The sequence below is a fragment of the Onychostoma macrolepis genome, chromosome 10 (assembly GCF_012432095.1).
Source record: "Onychostoma macrolepis isolate SWU-2019 chromosome 10, ASM1243209v1, whole genome shotgun sequence".
Taxonomy (NCBI): domain Eukaryota; kingdom Metazoa; phylum Chordata; class Actinopteri; order Cypriniformes; family Cyprinidae; genus Onychostoma; species Onychostoma macrolepis.
Window position 1 is genome coordinate 1912579 of NC_081164.1, and position 21261 is coordinate 1933839.

The following is a 21261-nucleotide window of genomic DNA, read 5'->3' on the forward strand; positions in this document are numbered from 1 at the left end:
CTGATGAACACGTTAATTTTTATTTGAATTATCACTCAATCGGTTATTTTACCATGCATGGCGCTTGTCTTTTGAACACATTAAAATGCACAAATTTGCTAATTCACAATTTAACATTTTAACGATATAATTAATTATCAGCTTTTCATTGAACTCATATTCTCCCTGCAGTTCCTTCACAAACCCAGTTTGGGAAACAGACGTAATGTTTAATGCACTTCATGTTGTTGATAACGTGTTGTCTTGTTGTCATGTTGTCTTACTCTTTGTATTTTTGTATCGATATGATACAAGATTATCTTGTTTAAATCAATGTAAAAAAACGAGATAGGTCAAAAGTAATCTAAAAGTAGTCTGATGATATTAACTACAACAAATTCCTTGTATGCGCAAGCATTCTTGGCAATAAAGCTCTTTCTGACTTCTGACAGACTTCTAACTACAATTTTTGTCATGTAATTTGGAATCAGGTAACAGATTACAACTCTATAATAGTCTCTAATATATGTCATCCCTGCAGCACTCTATTAAAATGAGTCACAATTCAATGAGCAGCAGTTAAAGTCCCTTTAAAGCATTGAGGGCCAACCCTGCTCCTGGAGCTCTTCCTACAGTTCAGCTCCAACCCTAATCAAACCCACCTGAACCAGCTCATCAAGGTCTTCAGGATTACTTAAAAAAACACAGGCAGGGGTGTTGGAGCAGGGCTGGACCTGAAGTCAGCAGGAAGCTACAGTAGTCCTCCAGGAGCGCGGTTGGGATTCGTGCTGTGTGAAGTGCTGGACCATAGCTATGTTATGTAGGAACATTGGCAAAACAGCAGGAAGTTCTGAAAAAAGATTGAAAGAGTGGGACCTTTGCTTGGCTGGCAACGTATTTGCCTGGCACCATACAGACTATATCAGCATAACTCATAACTCATTACTGCTCATTGTAAAGCCCAAACCTGATGGACTAGACACAAAAGCTGGGTGTTCTCCTGGTTGCCAGCACCTGTCAAATTCACATGACACCCCTGTTATTAAACTCAACGTCCAGGAAATGACTGCTAAAATCAAAGGGAACATTGACTGCAGCCATTCAAGGCAGTCAACTATAATAATATAAATGAAAATACAATGCACTGAATGTTGTACATCTTAAACCTTAAAATCCAACACAGCGCTAAACCTACGCCAGTATTTAGTGACTATTATATAACCAGTGTTGGGAAGGTTACTTTGGAAATGTAATAGGTTACAGATTACAAGTTACCCTATTTAAAATGAATGTAATAAGTATAGTGTAAATATTTCAATTACTTTATTATTGTAACTGATTACATTTGATTACTTTCTAATGAATGCATTCAACTGTTAATCATTTTCAAACATTTACAGCAGACAGGGTTAACCTTACAGTAGTGCTCAACACTATACTGTCAGACTTTTGCAATTTGGGAAAGAAATCAATCATATCTGTATGTGTGTAAAAAATATCAGCTGTAACCCCCTTTGTAATCATTAACATTTTCAGAAGTAACTGTAATTTACAACACTGTATACGACACAAGACAAAGCTCATTTATGAAAAGTGATGAAAATGATTAAAGTATTCATACCTGCATCCTGCAGTCTACAAAACCTTATAGAGCAAAATCTTTATAGCGCTGCACAGAGTCAGTTCAGATCATCATCATATGTCCACTAAGTCCTCAGGTTTCCCATGTAAAAGGAAGTATTGTAAGACTATAACATGTGACTATTTGCTCTCTTTTCCTCAAAGTACTAATGCTGAAGCTTCCAGTCTGTCCGTTCATGTTAAATCATTTAAAAGTTTTCATAATGAGCTATGTGTTTCAGGACCTGTGCTCATATGGGAGATTCAAGATAAACGCTTAGCACGAGTATTTGCATACTACTAAAGAGGCACACTGAAATTAACATCTGCATTTAGTATGTCACCTGAAAATGTTGAGAGTGTTGTCTTTCATGCCGTTTTGTTAGCAAGCCCAGCCCATGTGAGGAAAAGTAACGCACAAGTAATGTAATGCATTACTTTCCATAAAAAGTAACTACTATTTTTAGGGAGTAACACAATATTGTAATGCATTACCTACTTATAAAGGTAACTTTCCCAAGCACTGGTAGAGACAGAATGGACATCAAAATTAGCCCTCATATTTTGAACTGGGTTACAACAGAAGCTTTTAGTTCAGAAAATGAGGACAGAAATTAACCTGCTGCAGATATGAGGCCGAAGACTATTTAAGAAACAGACTGTCTTAAAATACAGAAATGGGTCAAACTGTGATTGAGCTGTGAAAAGAGCATCAGGACTCATTACGTGAGCTAGTTCTTGTGATAACACATTTGCATAACGCACCTGCTATCTCACATTCGCTCTGTTTCAGATAGGACACTGCTGACTTTAGCAAATGCTCAGTGTTTCTCTGATGATACACTGAGCTCCCAGTCTGAAAGTTCCTGTTCACAGAATGTCACTCCCAGCAGTTTCAATACGGTTTCTAAGTCACTGACAAAATATGCAGCTGTCTTATTCCAGTTCATACCATCACTATCAGTGAGTGGTGCTTATGTGAATGTTTGCCAATATAATACTGCAGCTATGGATGAACTGTATTGTGTGGCTCAGAACCCCTTATGTGTTTGTTTATTGAATACATTATTTCAATCATGACAACTCTCTGAATATTTTAGCATGATGATGGATATGACAATGTTAATGTATTTGGTATTGGCGGAATAGATCTGCTACGCTGCTGCTGTTGGTTATTGCTGTAGTTGTAGATTATTGCTGCTGCTGCAAGCAAGTACAGGAACTTTCTACTGCCAATGCATACGGCGATACGGTGCCGTGAGTATTTAAGACACACTGCTGCTGCACAAATAGCATATAAAATAACCCGTAGCAGATCTACACAGGTGGAGCTGGGGAAGGTGGAGGGTTTCAGAGAAACTCTGAAAGCGTGCTGCAAAAATCTCAAGCGAATGCTAGCCAGCCACATAAATGCAAGGCAGTAAGCTCATTGGCTGCATATGCAACATGAACCGATCAGCTTGTGCCAAGTCGTTTAACTGAATATCATCAGTTACGTTAATACCCGTCAGCCTGCGCCATATCTAGAGTTTCATGACTGAACTATACAGTACATATAGCCAAGTGTCCTTTTCTGTTCCAGCATGACAATCACTCCGTCCATATAGAAATGAGTCTGGTGTGGAAGAACTTGACTGACTTGCACAAATCCAGACCACAACCTCACTGAACAGCTTTGGGATGAACAGGATCATCAGGCCAGACCCCATCACCCATCATCAGTGTCTGACCTCACTGACACTCACATATTGCATCTAGGCCTGGGAAATAACTCATGGTTACCACTGTTTACCAATGCAGGTCCTCGAGTACCCTGATTCAATTCTCTAACTCTATACTTTAACTCAGTTCCATGTAAAGGCCCAGACACCAGTGTTGGGGAAAGCTACTTTTAAAAGAAATGCATTACAATATTGAGTTACTGCCTAAAAAAAGTAATTAATTGCATTACTGCGTTACTTTTTAAGGAAAGTAATGCATCGCTTTGCTTTTGTGTTACTTTTTCTCATCTGGGCTGGGTGTGCTTGTTTGTTCTTAATATAAAAAGTTTTGGCATATGTAAAAGTCCTTTCACACCAAAAGTAAAATAAATAAGCCTCAGGCTGAATTCAAAAAGCTCAAAGAAACCTTTCAGCTGTGCTGCCATTCTGGATTGCATGAAGAATAGGACGCAGGAGAAGTTCAACACTTAATTCTCGATCACAAAAAAAGCAACACAAATGTTATGTTTATCTAAAGTCACTTTTGCTTTTTAGTATGGTTGAATTGGATCATGGAAGGTCAGTGGTAAAGACGTTGCTTAATAAAATGGGATTAAATACATAAATGTAACATATTTACAGTAATTATTGCAGGTTTGCTTCATATTCTGAGTTTGCATTTCACAGTTTTTATTCATTTTGAGGAATACTGAATCTGTTTTTGTGAAAGTGAGTAAATGCATGTTGAAATTTAGTCTAGAACACAGTAACATCATGTTACTGTAACTGGAGTTACTTATTTGATATAGTCTTGTAAATTGAAAAGTAATGCGTTACTTTAGCAACTTGGAAAAAGTAATCTGATTACTGAAAAAAGAAAAACAATTTAGATCATGTCGCCTGCATCTGGACAAAACATTTGTGCTTGAATACACCACAAAGACTACAGCCAATGGGCAACTAGCATTCTGCATCTGTTTGAGAGGAGATGACTCTCCATATCAGCAGCTGGCAGTAATCTATATTCATTAATCAAAAACTGAAATCAAAAGAGATAGGACTGTGTGTATATATATATATATATATATATAAACCATAATCTATGTCGCAGTTGCTTGCCATTTTCAAAGCTGCCAATGATGCAGAAACAAGGCGAACAGATGCTCAACTTGGTGTCATGGCCTTAAATCTGCCATAGACACTAGAGCCATAGATTTCTGTCTTTGGCTGCACAAAATTATTTTGACCTGTGAAGAATAAGCAGCCTTTGTGCAATGAACATGTTCTGATAATAGCAAAACACTCACTATTCAAACCACTTTCTGTTTGGACACAGACACAAGCACTCATTCTTTAAGGGTGTCAGGGACAGCTGAGTCTGACATTGAGGTCTCTCAGGTCACGCACAGAGGATCCATTGAGAAACTGCCGTCTCCTCCAGACGTTCGCTGTGATCTAAAGCAGTCAGTTATATCAACAGTTTTGACTTTACTTCCCTTCCGCTTGAACTCAATAATGTGACCCGGTGCTCTGTTGAGGGGTCATGACAAGGAGCAGTTGCTCAGATATAAACTTCCACTGGAAGAAACAAGATTATTTGAAAACTGGTTATAGAGTTTAAGCCCCAAGTGAGCAAAAGTTGACTGTGGCTAGAAAAAAAATTAAAAAATACCCCAATCCACAGTCCAGTGTGTTGGACAAGCAATTATGTTCTTGCACAGAGTGGATTTGGACAGTGATTTAAATTAAAAATATATATATATATTTTTTTTTTTTTCATTTAGCAGACTTTTATTCAAAGTGACAAATGAGGACAGTGGAAGCAATCAAATCCAACAAAAGAGCAATGACATGCAAGTGCTATAACAAGTCTCAGTTAGCTTAATGCAGTACACGTAGCAAGTTTTTTTTTTATTATATAATAAATAAAAAGAAAACAGATAGAATAGAAAAAGATTAGAGCAAGCTAGTGTTAGAGGTCTTTTTTTGCTTTTTGTTAATTGTATAATAAATAAAAAGAAAACATATAGATAAAATACAAAAAGAATAAGCTACTTTTAGTGTAAGTCTAAAAGGGGCAATTTTTTTTAAAGAACAGAATTAGAATAGAGAGTGCTAGAGTTAGAGGGTCAAATAAAGATGGACATTTAATAAAGATAAATATTTAATGTAAAAGTCTGTGAAAGTGATTTTGTGCCTCTTTGGGATGAACAATAAAGCGATGTTCACTTGCAGAATGTAAGCTTCAAGAGGCACATAAGTCTGAAGTAATGAATTTAGGTAAAGGGGTTATGAGTTTTGGGGACAATAAAAATCACTATTTTAATTCAGTGCATGAGACGGTCATTTGGTCCTTCAATAATGTGCCGGGTGGGGTAGCAGGAGGACTTTCTGAACGAGACTATAACCGTTCAAGGAATAAACACGATCAATGCATGACCACCCACAACTAGGGGTTGCTTATTTTCAACTTGTTTTTTTCAGATCAGGTTACTTATTTCTCTAGTAAAACTTGGCAACACTGATGAGGGCAGAAGCTGACATGCTGAGTCACTCATGAAAACACATTTGATGTTTTGAAAGCACCACGCTCTTTGAGAAGTCAAACTACCAACATCAGAAAATTACACATAACAGCTTTAAATTATGAAAATGAGAACCTTTTTAATTAGAGGGCCACCAGATGTCCGGCCATTAATCGGAAACGGACTCTAATTGGCCAATTTTTTGTTTTCATTCAGTTGAAGGAATCTCTGAAAGGAACTGTCTTCTGAAAAGTTTTGATGATATTTTCTTTTCATCGTACACCTCTGTATAATGCTTATTAAAGTAGTGTTTATAAGCACTGCGATGAACAGTCTAAAACGCAGTGATTGCCTCTAATTTCAAATGGCTATTTTTTGTTTAAAGTTAGTTTAGCCTGTAATAGAGCAAATCTTGTTCATGTACTCTTTCATTCTTTCTTGTCTCTTGCTTAAAAAAACAGCAGTCCTTATCAGAAACGGCCCATTTACCTGTAAAAAATCTGGAAAAATCATGGTCGGTGCATCTCTGTTTTCAGTGATTGCCTGCACTATTTTGTGAACGAGTGCCCTTTTGTTTTGCTAATAAAACACAGCTAGCATATAGACAGTAGACAGTTTACATGCAGCCATATACAGTAGGGCAGCAGCTAAATATATTCTCAGTAATTGTCAATTCTCTGATCTAAAGGAGTTGCATTTATAAGCACTACCAGCAGAAACTCAGCCACTCCAGTTGAGCTTCAGAGTGACTCTGTGCTATCCAGTACTGTGAATGAGCCCTGATCTCTAGAAAGGTGTTTATCTGTGATACCAGGCCCTCGCTGTCCCTTTATCAGCCAGCGATCGGCTCATGCTGTAACACTGCACCTCCCAACACTGCTGACATCAAACGGCCCAAGTATGTAAACCATCATGGATCACTACTAATTACACCCTTGATACATCTAAAATCCAAGGCCACATGAAGCCCCAGCGAGATAGCATCACAGCGTCATATAAACATGGATAAATTACAGACTTCCATTCCAGCATCAAGCAGGAAATGCCTTGCAAACTTATTTTAGAGTGTTTTTAAAAATATCTGAACAAATGCTATCATTGTGGTAAATAGTGGCTAATGCACAAATGGCTGATAGTGTAACACTAGGATTAGGTTTTTGAGCAACAATGGAATTTTAAACTAAATGAATGACAATCCCAGACTGTAAAATACTCTATATAATAATTGTACTGTGTTCCATCATAAACGAGCGAACAAATTTTATTAAAAAATCCACACAAAAAAAAATAACAAAAAAAGTAAAATGAATAAATAAATTAAAAGCTGCCTGGTTTCTGTGTAAAATAGCCATTATTTTATATATATATATATATATATATATATTCATATTATAGGGTCAGTGAGAATTTTAGACCAGATGCAAAAAAACGTACAAACTTCGTTTTCTGTGACGTATTCTACATTGTTGTAGCAAATTCTGCTGATTTGTCAAGTTTTCAAGCTTGCTAACATAATAGATGAATTTTGTCAAAATTGCAAAAATGACTTGTGATTACATTTATAGCTCTTTATAATTTGCAGGTTGTTGCAATTCTTCGTAAATAATAGCTTGAACTAAACATAACATTTATAAAATATAGATATTTCTGCAAAATATATTTAAAAAAAAAAACATTGATAAAAATCTGTTTAATATAAAATAAATGTATCATTCTTGGGGGGGGAAATCTTATTTCTGAGCTCTGACTTGTACACATAGTTAAAATGAAATTTCAAGCAGTGACCTGCAAAGTGACATGCTTACAACTGTAGAATCATATGCTGTTTTTATGAATTCATTAATCGAGAGACTGCATGCACTATTTGTATATGAAAATAATTTATCTGTCACTGTCACAGGTCCAGTGACTTGCACTTGCAAAAAGCAAAAAGATTCTTAAAAATGTTTAAACACATAACAATGGCCAGTTACAGGACATAAATATGTGCTAATATACATTCAAATATAGAGCTGAAAAATTGTCTTGTTCCTTGTCAACACATTGTGCCTTTTTAAAATAGCTGAAATAACTTCCACAAAATGGCTTTTTGAAGTCAGGTTAAAGGACATTGTCATTATAACAAGTATGTGATAATACGAACCCAACCCAGACCTGTTTGAACCAAAACCACCAACCATATTGTTTACTCATTTCTATTTCTGTTAATTCATGTTTTTGTGTTTCACTGAAGGAGAGACTAACTCCTCTCAATGCTGGGAGTGACTCAATGACCTGCACCGACTGTTACTAATATAAAAACAACAGCATTTGTGCTTCATTTAATGTGAACTTCACAAACACTTACATTTTGGAGTATTTTTCATTTTAATAGCAGGTAAATTTCTTGAAGACTTAATCATTCCTTTGCTAAACCACCCCCCCTACTGTGTTGGAGGACAATGTGAGTAGCTGTTTTATTCTATTTATTCTATTTGTTGAGTCTATTTTTTTTTAAAAATCTATTTAATTTTTTTTATGTATCTTGTGTCCCTGTGATTCAGTTTTTTGTGTGTGTTTTGTGTATATATGCAAGCACTTTGCATAGACCTATCTGAAAGGTAAAGTTTGAAAATGGCCTATTTTTGAAATTGCACTTATTCCCCCGGTTTCACAGACAAGGCTTAAGCCTAGTCCTAGACTAAAATGTAAATCTGAGCTGTTTCAACTGAAATAAACTTGCACTGACTGATCATAAAATATATCAGTGCATTGTTTTTTTTGTTTTTTTTTTTTGTCTCAAGATGCACACCAGTAATCCTGGTTTAGTCTAAACCCTAGGGATGCGCGTATACCGGTACTGGAAAAATACCGGTATATATTATATTTCAAACGCTACGATATCATAATTTTATCATAATTACTATATCATAATTCCATACGCTGCTGTTGCGAAGTGCACCTGTAGGAGGCAGTGCTTCCCAAACTGCTGCGCAACCGGTGAATGTGACAACAGAACAACGCGATCGATCAAACACATGAAACTCTATCAACCAGAAATTAATAAATAAAGAGAACAGTAGAAGTGAAATATGGCATTACTTTGCATACAAAACAGATGACAAAGGTGAACGAACTGACCTTACTGCACCTGTATGCAAGCGTTTCTATAAATCATGTGTTGCTACAGGAAGCCTTTTTAAGCATTTGTCGCTTGCTCATCCTGATCTTTTCAGAGAATTACGAGATCGACAGGTGAGTGCATCATTCATAAATTCAGATTTCATTTTAACTTCATTTACAACTGATCAAGCACATACAGATGTGATACAGTAAGATCAAATGTGCGACACGCTAGAACCAGTGAAGTTTTGGTCATGTAATATATGCACTTGCATTTGATACAATTAAATTTGAATTAAGAAAGAGTTTTGCTATATTAATTTTAGTATCAATAATATGAAGGGAATGTGTCTGCATATGAAGCAGCCGAGAGAGCGAGAGTGAGATTTATAGCCTATTTAATGTTTTTTCTTTGGCTATCTGAGTCTGAAACCTGAAAACAATCTGAGAGAGAGACATAATAACGTGATTTTGAATATTACTTTGACTGTTAGAGTAACGCTTTACAATGAAGCAACATTTGTTGCATTAATTGGGTTACTTCAGTTGTTTTTTTTTTTTCTTTTTCTTCAAACTGTCAAAATGTAACCTATGTTCCCTGTAGGTTTTTTGCTACATTTTGGGACATTTTGTTTGCACTGTTTGAACTGAAAAGATAAGAAGATTTGAATATATTTTCATTGTATTACTTCAGTTATATATATATATATATATATATATATATATATATATATATATATATATATATATTATTATTTTATTTTTTTTCTCCAACATCAAAATGTAACCTATGTTCCCTGTAGGTTTTTTGTTACAGTTTTGATACAAAGGTATTAAGATAGGAATATTTTTTTATTATTATTATTTTAATAAAACTGTTTTCAATTCACTTGTCTTTTGAGGCTGGCTGAAACACGAGCCCACGTGCCGTTTCAGTGGGGTTTAGGGACAAGTGCGCCACCTAGTGCACGCTATTTGTCATAACTTTCACAAATCAAAACACTAGAAAGTCTGTTTATCGATGCTGTAATAAACAATATGTAAATTATAGCCAAACGTGTGAGACATGGCCACGCCCTATATATATATATATATAATCTTTCCTGCGTTTATTAGTTTAATTTCATGGTCAGATTATTTAAAGTGTTTTAAGCAAGATTATGTCTAATAACGCTGATCATTCAAACGAATGTGAACAGAGCTGCATCTAAAGCGCCTTTGAAGCGGCTGAATGATCCGGAGGAAGAAGCGAGTGTAGGAGGGAACTCAGTTAAAGGGTGTGTACATGACCACAGATTTCACTCGACATTTACCTTTCTGTGCAGGCTTCAGGTGTTCAGGCAGAAATGAAGCTTCCTACTCAAGATTACTGTACTATAAGATGAATCTGGATTCTCTATAGATACACCACAGATGTGCTGCACTGATCTTCGAGCGAGTAATGAGCGTGTGAAGCCTGACTACAGCGGTAAGTGTGTGTGTGTGTGTGTGTGTGTCATAGGTTGCTGGTTTTGATGTGGGATTGATTGATTGACGGCTCTTTGACCTGCTTCCTGTTCCTCGTTTACAGTCGTACCAACTGTACTAACATCAGATTTCTGTGGGTTTCTTCAAATATGCGATAATCACATCCCTGCGTGTCACATTCCTGTAGTTCACATTTTAATTGCAGAATTGGTTTCCTCTTATACTGTATCTTATACTGTATCTGTAAAAAAAGAAAACGTTTTTTTTTTAATTTTTTATTTTTGCATGAATGTCTTTGATAGTTTAATAACTATTATGGTAGCCTATTATTTGTATTCATTTATTTATTTATTTTATTTTATTTTATTTTTTTGTCGAGTAATACAAGTAAAAGGGACCTGCGTTTCCCAAAAGCACCATTGATTTCAATGAGTCTACGATGTAGGCCTACTTAAGCTTACGGTGCTTTTGAGAAACGCAGCCCAAGATAGTTAACCCAAAATATCAAAAATCGTCATCATTTACTCTGTATGACCTACTTTCTTCTGTGGAACATAATAGAAGATATTTTGAGAAATGTCTCAATGTTTTAGTTGTTGTTTTTTGGTCCACGCTATGGAAGTCAATGGGAACCAAAACCCAAAATATCGTTAAATAGTTCTGTTTGTTTTTCACAGTGCAAACCACCAGAGACAAAGAGAGAGATATTCCCTTCTTCTGAAGGTGTTTGAGCTCCGTCTGTGTTACTGAGGCGTGAAGATGCTGCAGCAGATACTGACTGACATGTACATCGAGCCGGAGCTGCTGGCCGAGCTGAATGAGGAACAGAAACAGATTCTGTTCTTTAAGATGAGAGAAGAACAGATCCGGAGGTGGAGAGAGAGAGAGACGCAGCTGGGGAAGGAGGAAGCTGCACGCGTTAAAGTCAAAAAAGGTGTGATATACAGGGCAGAGGATCTGTCACAAATGTACGGATTTCTGGATTTCACCAAGCTTGTTCTTTGTTAAACAAGAAGGTAGTAAATTTGTCCAAAAGATACAATAGAACTATTACAGTCAACATGAAATCACTTTTTTAAAAGCACATTTAAGGTCTTTCTTAATGATTTGTTGATGCATGTTTTATTCCAAAGAATAATATAATAGCTTGTTCCTCCTCTAGCATTATTACATCATTTTTAAATAATTCAGTGTCTCATTCAGTCTTTTTTATCCAATCAATTCCCAATCTACATAATCAAGTCCTACCCAAATATCCCGTTTCCCAAACTTATGTCCTATTATGGAAGCAAAATGGGTTGTAACCAACAATTCATGTTGGCTTTAACAAAATCTCATTTGTGACTTTGGGTGACTCTCTTCTTGTAGCCTCAGAGAGACAAACTCAACCCAACATCTTAGAAATTGAATAGGCATTCAGTGCCACAGAATCAAAGTCATCATTGTGAATATTGTGAAATGTGTGTGTGCTGAATGCAGTTTCAGGAAAGACTGTGTCGTGGATGAAGGGTCTGGGTGACGATGTGTGGGTTTGGGTGATGGGAGAGCATCCTGATGACAAACCCTACGATCAAATCTGTGACGAGATCATGGCCCACAGAGCAGCCCTGCAGGCCCAGAGAGAGGCCGAGAAGCTCAGGTAAACTCAGTCTCATTAATGTAATGCAATCACAATTATATATTATTTAAATGATAAAGTAGCTTTTCATAATGTTAATTATTTATTGCACTGAATTTAATGTTGATTTGCAGATTTAAATGAAAAATCCATGTTATAATACAGTGTATCATGAGAATCTCCATTGAAAATCATTATTATTTATATATTATTATACTTTTTATTCATATTTTGAATATAGCTTTTATTTGTATATTTTCAGTTAAATTTTTACTATCTTTTTTTATTTTTATTAGTCCCGCACACCACTCAAGTTTGCATCATAACAGAAATTTTAATGTGCAACATGTCGGTCAGCCTGAGGAAGGGCGATTGATCGAAATGTTGCTCATTAAACTCCATAATTGTTTTCAGTATGCAAAGTACTGTTTTGTTTTTGTTTTGTTTGTTTTTTTTCATATTACTATGTAGGTTTCAATTATTTTTTCTTTTTAGAGTAAGTTTTAGTTAAGTTTAGTTCATTTTTTATGACCAGTGAGTAGTTTTAGTGCTTTAACTTGAAACTCATTTCAGTTAGTTGCCAAGGCAACATTTCTCCAGTATTTTTCCAGTATTTCCACAAATTGAAAGTTTTTCATTTAATAATTATATTTAATTTAATTTTAACTTTATTTCAGTTAACCAACATGGTTTTAATAGTTTAAGTTTTTGAGAGTTAACCCAATTAAACTCAGCAATAGCACTATAATTGTTCTTTGACTCTGAAAATGTATTGCTTGGCATTAAGCGCAAAGTGATCCATTTGGTCAACACTAGTTAAATATTTGACCAGTTTACTGGAATGTTGTCGTCACAGCGCTTGTGTGCTAATGCTGTGCGGCTAATGCCACTTCCTCCTCATGCAGTTGATCTTTTCAATAGGACTGCTGGACAGAAGTTAAAATGAATATTAGTTTCTATTTCTAAAGGCATTTCTGATGTAAGATTTTAATAATCAGTGCCTGTTTGAGTGCATATCAGTGCAAACAAACCATGATGCAATATGTGCTGTAGATAACCGCACTGAACTAAAGGGCAAAACGTCTATGTTCAAAGTAACTGAAGAGGCGTCTGTTGAATATAAGGTGTGAGGTAAATGCCTGCTGTTATCCAGTCAAAGCCGCATAACTATTAGTTAACTGTTTATTATGTGCAACATTAACATGATGCAGTATGAAACATGGGCTTAAATCCAACACAAATTGATAGCTGCCTGATTTTCATATCATGGAAAACATAGAAAAGCTTGTTTGGCTTCTTTTCACATGCCTTTTTTAAAGAGTATGTACTAGACAGTAAGCACAAGGAATTTCTTTTTTGCCTTGTGTGAACATGAGCACTTGTGTCTTGGTGAAGGAATTTACCTGTCATATTATTATGAATGTTCTCATTGACATTCACAGTCTCGCCTCATAGCAGCTATTTCCTGTGCAGTTCTGTGAATAATTAATGACTTCCAATAACCTATGCAAGTGGCCTGCGTGTTTTGCTGTTTTCACGTACAGGGCTAAGAAGGAGGCTGAGCTGGAGAAGCGTTTTTCTGGTCTGCATCTCGAACCGGAGCAGGTGGTTTTGTCAGAGCTGGAGGCCCAGCAGAAGGAGCAGAGGAGAGCGGAGGAGGAACTCAAGGTGCTGCCGCCGCAAACACTAACGCTCCCCATCTCGTTTTTGCTTTTAAACAAATGACGAGGCAAATGGTTTGGGTCTGTCCTGACCTGGAGGCTTGTTCTTTGTCAGAAACTGGAGTTGGAGGAGAGGCGTAAGGCTGAGGAGGAGCTGAGGAGGCTGGAGCTGGAGAGGAAGCAGCAGATCTACATCAGCCTGAAGGAGGTGCAGGGCAGTAAACACACTCGTGAGGAGGAGGACACGGAGTGGCAGAAGACGTGTAAAGAAAACTGCAACCATACAACCTACACATTTCATCAATTACTAATTAGATCTTAAAGTGCCCCTATTATGGATTTTTGAAAATGACCTTTCATGCAATGTGTAACACAGCGAATGAAAACATCCTGCAACGTTTTAAATCTGAAAGTACACCGTGTATAAAGATATTGTCTCTCAAAAGAAAGAGTCGACTCTGAATCATTGAAACGAGTCATTTTAAAACGAATCCCAAGCCGTTTCATGTTGATGTCAACATGAAACATTAGCATATTTCCCGCCCAATCCTGGGAAAACTTGATTTTCGTGTTGGTCTGAATGAAAATGCAAATTCATTCTTTGCCACAAGGTGCCGCTTTTGGAGCGTTAAAAGCTCACAAACACTGCTTTAAATTAAATCGACCAATCGGACCAATCACCACAGATTAGCGTCAGGCAAAGGAGGGGTTTGGAAAAATGAATCATTGAGCGAATCGTTGAGCGAGTAAGGTAAAAATAAATGCATATTATAAGACAACGAAAGTGTTTTTTGACCTTGCATGAATGTCGAGCTGTTGTTGGGAACTCCCAAAACCAAAATATGAACCTTTCATAACCCATAATAGGGGCACTTTAAGAACTACTGAAGATATGTAATCTACAGTATTTATGATAAATAGAGTGAATCTCTCAAAAACACATTCTTAAGGCAGAAAGTTACGTATTACCCCAAAACCAAAAGGAAAAAATGATAAACTTTATAAAATTAAGTCTATTATGAGACCATTAAGATTTTTTGGAATCAATAACAAGAAAAAATGAGTACTGTCAAATCGATTAATCGCATCCAAAATAAAGGTTTGTGTCGTATGTGTGTGTATTTATATATACATATAAATATACACAGTACACACACATATATTATGTGAACACAAACTTTAATTTGGGATGCATGAATCACGATTAATCAATTTGACAGCACTAGAAAAAAATAATTCTTCATTCTCTATAATCTTTTGAGATTATTTTGATAATAATTCTCATTATTACCAATGTTTATTCTCATTACAGTAGTACAGTAATATGTTTTATTGTATCACAGTAAAAAAAGTATTTAAATAAGCATAAAACTTGAAACTGAAATTATGCATACATTAAACCTAGTATGAATATATTATTGGGTAACACTTTATTTTAAAGACCTATTCTCCCTCTTAACTAGCACGCATATTACTAGCATATTAGCTGTTCGTTAGTACTTCTAAAGCACGTAGATCCCTTAATCCACCCATCCCTAAATTTAACAACTATCTTACTAGCTATTAATAAAAAGCAAATTAGGAGTTTATTGGGGCAAAATTCAGTTAATAGTAGTGAGAATTGGACCTTAAAATAAAGTGTGACCTATTATTGTTTTTCTGCATTGCAATAATAAGAATCTACTGAAAATCCTCACTGAGAACATTGAGTATTACACAGAAACCAGTAACTAGTTATTTGGAGAGGAGCTGACACATGAGAGTTCTTGTCTGAGAAGGGATGTTTTGTTCTCTGTGGCTCTGTTTGTGCTGTTATTTTCTCAGTCATGCATAAATAAAAGGCATAACCCGTGTGGTTTTGCATATGTGGTTCCAGTGCAGAAGTCAAAAGCTGCAGACATGCGCAGACGATCTCTGGCCAAGCAGACTATTGAGGACCACCGCAGGCGCTCAGTTAAAGCTCTGGAAAGAGGACGTGTAGCAGCCGTGACAAAGGCCTTCGGCAGCACGAATCCAGCCCCTCCACCCAAACCCAAACCCAGAAACACCACAAACAACAGCAGTGCTATCAGCCGGTGAGTCACCTGATATGCTGCACACATTCATTTGTGTGGCAGTAACCGAATAATAAAGAAGGGCTGGTGGTTTGAAAGATCGTAATCACCGATCATAATGGCCACGTTTACATGCACATCATTTGGTTACAAAAATGGTCAAATTTATTCTGAAAAAGTTCAGATCCTATTGATGCTTCTGTTCTCTTGTGGAAATACTGGAAAGGCTTGCTCTTGACATTTGTTTGAGTTCTTTTATTGTAATTGTGTAATTGTGACAGTAATTGAACCTTATTCATGCTCATTCATGTTGTTGATAACAGCACACTGAAGGCGCGATCAAAGGCCAAATGTAGGTCATGGGTAGGTATATTGATTACGTTCATGCTTGTATGGAATTGTTCGGTTACACTTTATTGTAAGGTGCCCTTGTTACAGTGTAATTATATATTTAAGTACTGAGTAATATTAATTAACTACATATATTTACTAAATGGTTAGGATCAGGGTTTGGTTTGGGGTTACTTGCATGTAATTATGCATCAATTATTGTTATTATTATAGTAAATACATGTAACGTGTAACAAGGACACCTTAAAATAAAGTGTTACCAATTGTTCTCCTCACTCCAGAAATGCTTTCCATTTCATTTGGACATGCAAATATAATTACAAAAAGTAGATATTGTGAATAAAGTGTCTAAATTACATATAATTTAGATTATGTCAGTCATCTTATTTAGATTTTTTTTTTTTTTTAAACAACAACAACAACTGAATTTTGGTTTAAATTCATGTGCATGTAAACACAATTAAACCAGTATTGAGTATGCAGTATTGAGGATATTTGAATAGGGGACGTGTCGATAAGACATTATTTCAATATCTGGGTCAAGATGTATTGATGTAGAAATTTTTTATATTTAGTATAGACACCATCATTTGGGGTCTGTAAGAGCTTTTTAAAATGTTTTTAAGTCACCAAGGCTGCATATTTTTTTAGGATTCTTTAATTAACAAAATGTTCAAAAGAACAGCATTTATTTGAAACAGGAAGCTTTTGTAACATTTTAAATGGTTTTACTGTCACTTTTGATTAATTTAATGTGTCCTTTGTGAATAAAAATATTAATTTCTTAAATAAAATAAAATTAATGAATCAATCAATCAATCAATTAATCAATCTTACCTGTAGTGTCGTGGTTTTAGTGGAATATAGATTATGGATTTATCATGTACTTCATATGCAGTAATATGTTCATTATTCAGGTGCTCTGAATGCTGGTCAGTCTGATTTTTTTTTTTACACAAATATGCATGCAACTCAAATATTGATCTTGATGTGAGAATATTGATTACAGTATTTTGATGTAAAATATTGCACTTTGATCTTTTTTTCACCCACCGCTGCATTCGATATAAATATAATCTGTATAATATGAACTATTAATTAGTAATCAGAAAGTTATGCGAGACTATGACTCTGGGAAAACTGGAATGTCGCCTTTCTCTCTTGATAGAGCTATTAATAGTGGTATATTGATCATAGCTGTATGTCACATCTTTTCATTCAGGTGTCATATTCATCTGAGGAATGTCATACTGCAGACTGTTTGTGCAGTGACCTGTTTTCCCCTCAACACATCATCTGTTGTGCAAATGTGTTGTCAGTATTTTAATATTTATGTTCTCCTGTTATAAACATTAAAGATGTTTAACAGTCCAAATATGAACTATGTGAAGGACAAGGATTTTAATAAACAGGCCTATATGAGAGTAATCACATGTCTGTTCTGCTGTGATCGACAGGAAGGGTGGCATGCGGCGCTCAGTGTCAACGTCTAGTCGAGATCATATTATTCGCTGGTTCAAGGAGGAACAGCTGCCGCTCAGAGCCGGATTCCAGCACGACCAGAGCCGGATCGCACCCTGGTTTCACGGTGAGAAGAAACAGACTATAATCCTTCATTTAACATCTAAATCTAGACCTCTTTTTGTAGAGCATTTTGGATTGGCCAGTTTTCTGATTGGTCACTCCTCTGACTCTTTTTGACTGTCTAGGACTGCACTTGCTTCACTAATATCTGTCAAATACCAGCAACATTTCCCCAAAATAAATAAATAAATCGGTCAGAGTGTCGTACAGATAATCTGATGTTCCCTGCAGGTATAATATCCCGTGAACAGGCCGAGGCGCTGCTGGCCGAGGGCGAGCCCGGGTTCTTCCTGGTGCGTGTCAGCGAGAGGATCTTTGGATATGTGCTTTCCTACAGATCCAGGGAGGGAACCAAGCACCTGCTGATCGACGCTTCAGAGAACTGCTACATGCTGCTGGGAGACCAGATCAGATTCAGCTCGCTCTGTGAACTGGTGGAGTATCATGAGGTACATTTCTGGAAAACTCTTTCTGGATTTGATATTTCTTTGGGTGCACACATAAAAAATAAAAATAAAAAAACACATTTAAGTATTATCTTTAGAAGTAGAGCTTGGCATACAGGACAGCTCTAAAACACACTTTTTTCCATATTTTTTTCTTTACAAATTAGATTAGCATCGTTTTTTGCTTTAATGACAGCGGCACTCAAAATGGCCTGCTTGGGTATTTAATAGACTCATGTCTTAAATGTACTTTTGTAATTTGATTACATAACATAACACAGTAGTTATGCAGTCTGAACAGTATTATATTATTATTACATAAACAAAATACGATTTAAAATTGTGTTAATAATTTATGAATTGTTGTGTGGCATGATTTACATAAAAAAATACACCATAAATAAATTCACAGGTGTCTTCACACATTTTTATGTTTTTACATTTATGAACTGATTGTCACTTCTACATTTTCACATCTCCACACATTTGAGGATTTGTGGCAATCTTACTACAGTTATGTTTGACTCTGACTTACCATGTCATGTTACATTAAAAGGTTTATAAATTATATTATAGGTATTTTAGAGAATAAAATATAGGGAACACTGTATAAATGTAATGCACGTGCAGTGAATCCATAAATTATGTTCTTTATGTGGAATAAAGGAGATGACCCACAGAGATCTGTTACGACCATGAATGTGACTCTGGACCACAAAACCAATCACAAGGGTCAATTTTTTTAAAATTGAGATTTATACATTATCTGAAAGCTGAATAAATTATGTTATGATAGGACAATATTTGGCCGAGATACGACTATTTGAAAATCTGGAATCTGAGGGTGCAAAAAAATCTAAATATTGAGAAAATCGCCTTTAAATTTGTTCAAATGAAGTTCTTAGCAATGCATATTACTAATCAAAAGTTTTGATATATTTACAGTAGGAAATTTACAAAATATCTTCATGGAACATGATCTTTACTTAATATCCTAATGATTTTTTGCATTAAAAAAAAAAATCTTTAATTTTGACCCATAAAATGTATTGTTGGCTTTTTCTACAAATATACCTGTGCTGCTTATGACTGCTTTTGTGGTCCAGGGTCACTTTTGTGATAGTAAACACAGCAATGATGATCACAGAAAGCATGAGTTTGGCGCCTCGCGTCTGTGAACAGGAAATGTCAGCATGCATGCCAGTCAAAGGCGGAGAGTGAACCGACCTGCAGAGTAAAGTCATTTCAATAGACCGGGGTCACGCTGAGCACATTCCACACACGAGACATAAAAGAAAGAACGTCACATTCCCATACCATACAACATTCACAACCAACACAAATCACTGCACAACTATTCATTATTGTTATTAACAATCCACTGCATTCTTTTCCTCATGATTATTTTATTTCTATTGCAATTACCTCCCTTTTCACTTCTAATCCGGTAACACTTCAGTACAGGGACTAATTCTCACTATTAACAAGTTGTTTATTAGCATGCCTATAATTAAGATATTGGCTGCTTATAAAGTACATATTCTACATGACCATATACTACATCCCTAATCCTACCCAATACCTAAACTTAACTACCTTACTAACCTATTAATAAGCAGCAAATCAGGAGTTTATTGGGGCAAAAGCCATAGTTAATGGTTTGTTAATAGCGATAATTGGATCTTAAAATAGTGTTTTACTGGAATGTTTCTAAAGCAGATAAATACAATATTTATTGTCTGTCAAAATGACAGAAATCATTCAATGTTTCCAGTTAATTAACATTTTCGATTAAGACAACGTATAGGATCTACTGCATAATGCAGACATATATTAGTACAGTGATATTTACTGCTGCAGAAATAATTGAGATTTTTGGGGTTCACAGTTCGTTGAAGGATGAAGTAGATTAAGGTCACCTCATTGTACCCAGATTTTGAAAATGCTTATTGCATTCATACAGCAAAACGTTAACTGTTTATAATATACAGTTTAACAGAAGTTACTCCCATAATTCAGGGAAAGCATCATGGGGCATAGGAAAAAGGTGAATGTGTGTAATTATACCAGTCATCTCACAGTATGTTGGTTTTAAAGTTGGATTGAGAGCTAGTTCTGTGCTCTACTGCCCCCATGTTTAACTCTATATTCTCTGGCCCCAGGTGGAGCCGCTGAGCTCGTCTGGAGTGGAGGAGTATCTGCGGAGCGCGTGTGGACAGAGAGCGGCCACAGCTGATTACACAGATCTCTTCACCTGAACACAACAAACACAACCTGTGCCTTCACACCGTCATCGGCACACGAACATTCATAACCACTGCCAGTCAGCTTATCTGCCATGACGTGATTCTGTTTATAGGCATCGTCACTCTTCATGAGCACCCTTTCTTAAAAGTATTGAATTTATCTGAACTTTAAATCAAACATTAGCCACAATTTTCCATCCCGAAACATGAGAACAGACGAAACTCAGAAAAGATGAAGTGAAACCGAAAAGACAGTACCTTATTCATTTCAGAAATTGATATGACTATTTTTTTATTCTATATACTAACAAGCTAGTCAGTTTAAAACAAGCCGACTGTCACAGATGTTACTGGAAATCATCACTGATGTACAAATAAGCAAAAATTCCAAGTGTTTATTCTTTTTAATTACAACATATGTTTGAAACCATGTAGTTTTGTTCCTCTGACACTTTATAATAAAAATGCTTGGCTGTGATATGAAAACATGTACTCAATATGATTGACTGACATTTCATTTAAAAAGTGCTGAATGTTTAAGGAAATAGAAACCATTATAAAAGAAACACCCTCTGTTGACAACACAATATTGGATATTTATAGGTTGTAACTTAGCTGGGTTCAATTTGCACTGTGCACAATTTGCAACAAAAAAAAAATCATTATTTAATACAGAGAGGTCACAATTGCATTTCAATTTAATTAAAAATATGCAAGACAGAAACTTACATAAATGTACATTTACAAACACTTCAAAGTGACTTAAGCTTTGGAATCTGACAAAAGTGTGCAAATTTAAGCTTCCCTTATTGATGTGCACATATTTCATAAAGTGACATGAAGTCACACAGAATGCATCAGTACACTCAGATTCAGTCTTCAAAAACATTTTGCTTGAAACAAATCTG

At 35.8% G+C, this 21261-nt stretch overlaps 1 protein-coding gene across 2 annotated transcripts; it reads left to right on the top strand.

Moving 5' to 3' along the window:
• The first annotated feature begins 8800 nt into the window (after nucleotides 1–8800).
• sh2d4a (SH2 domain containing 4A) lies at nucleotides 8801–20408 on the top strand. 2 transcript variants are annotated; one of them, XM_058789445.1, is made up of 10 exons: nucleotides 8801–9058; nucleotides 10252–10394; nucleotides 11071–11327; nucleotides 11873–12032; nucleotides 13556–13679; nucleotides 13788–13935; nucleotides 15549–15747; nucleotides 17535–17665; nucleotides 17893–18110; nucleotides 20270–20408. In XM_058789445.1, the coding sequence occupies exons 3-10, from the start codon at nucleotides 11153–11155 to the stop codon at nucleotides 20363–20365; spliced, it is 1251 nt and encodes a 416-aa protein (XP_058645428.1). In that variant the 5' UTR covers nucleotides 8801–9058; nucleotides 10252–10394; nucleotides 11071–11152; the 3' UTR covers nucleotides 20366–20408. The 2 variants fall into 2 exon arrangements, with proteins under 2 accessions (XP_058645428.1, XP_058645429.1); XM_058789446.1 differs by lacking the exons at nucleotides 8801–9058; nucleotides 10252–10394 and having other exon boundaries at nucleotides 11290–11409.
• Nucleotides 20409–21261: the final 853 nt, after the last annotated feature.

What these genes read in the sequence shown, in the direction of transcription:
- sh2d4a (XM_058789445.1), top strand. Translation starts at nt 11,153, where the DNA reads ATGCTGCAGCAGATACTGACTGACATGTACATCGAGCCGGAGCTGCTG. An exon ending in AGAGAGGCCGAGAAGCTCAG is followed by an intron (nt 12,033 to 13,555) that starts GTAAACTCAGTC and finishes TTTCACGTACAG; the next exon opens with GGCTAAGAAGGAGGCTGAGC. An exon ending in GAGCGGAGGAGGAACTCAAG is followed by an intron (nt 13,680 to 13,787) that starts GTGCTGCCGCCG and finishes GTTCTTTGTCAG; the next exon opens with AAACTGGAGTTGGAGGAGAG.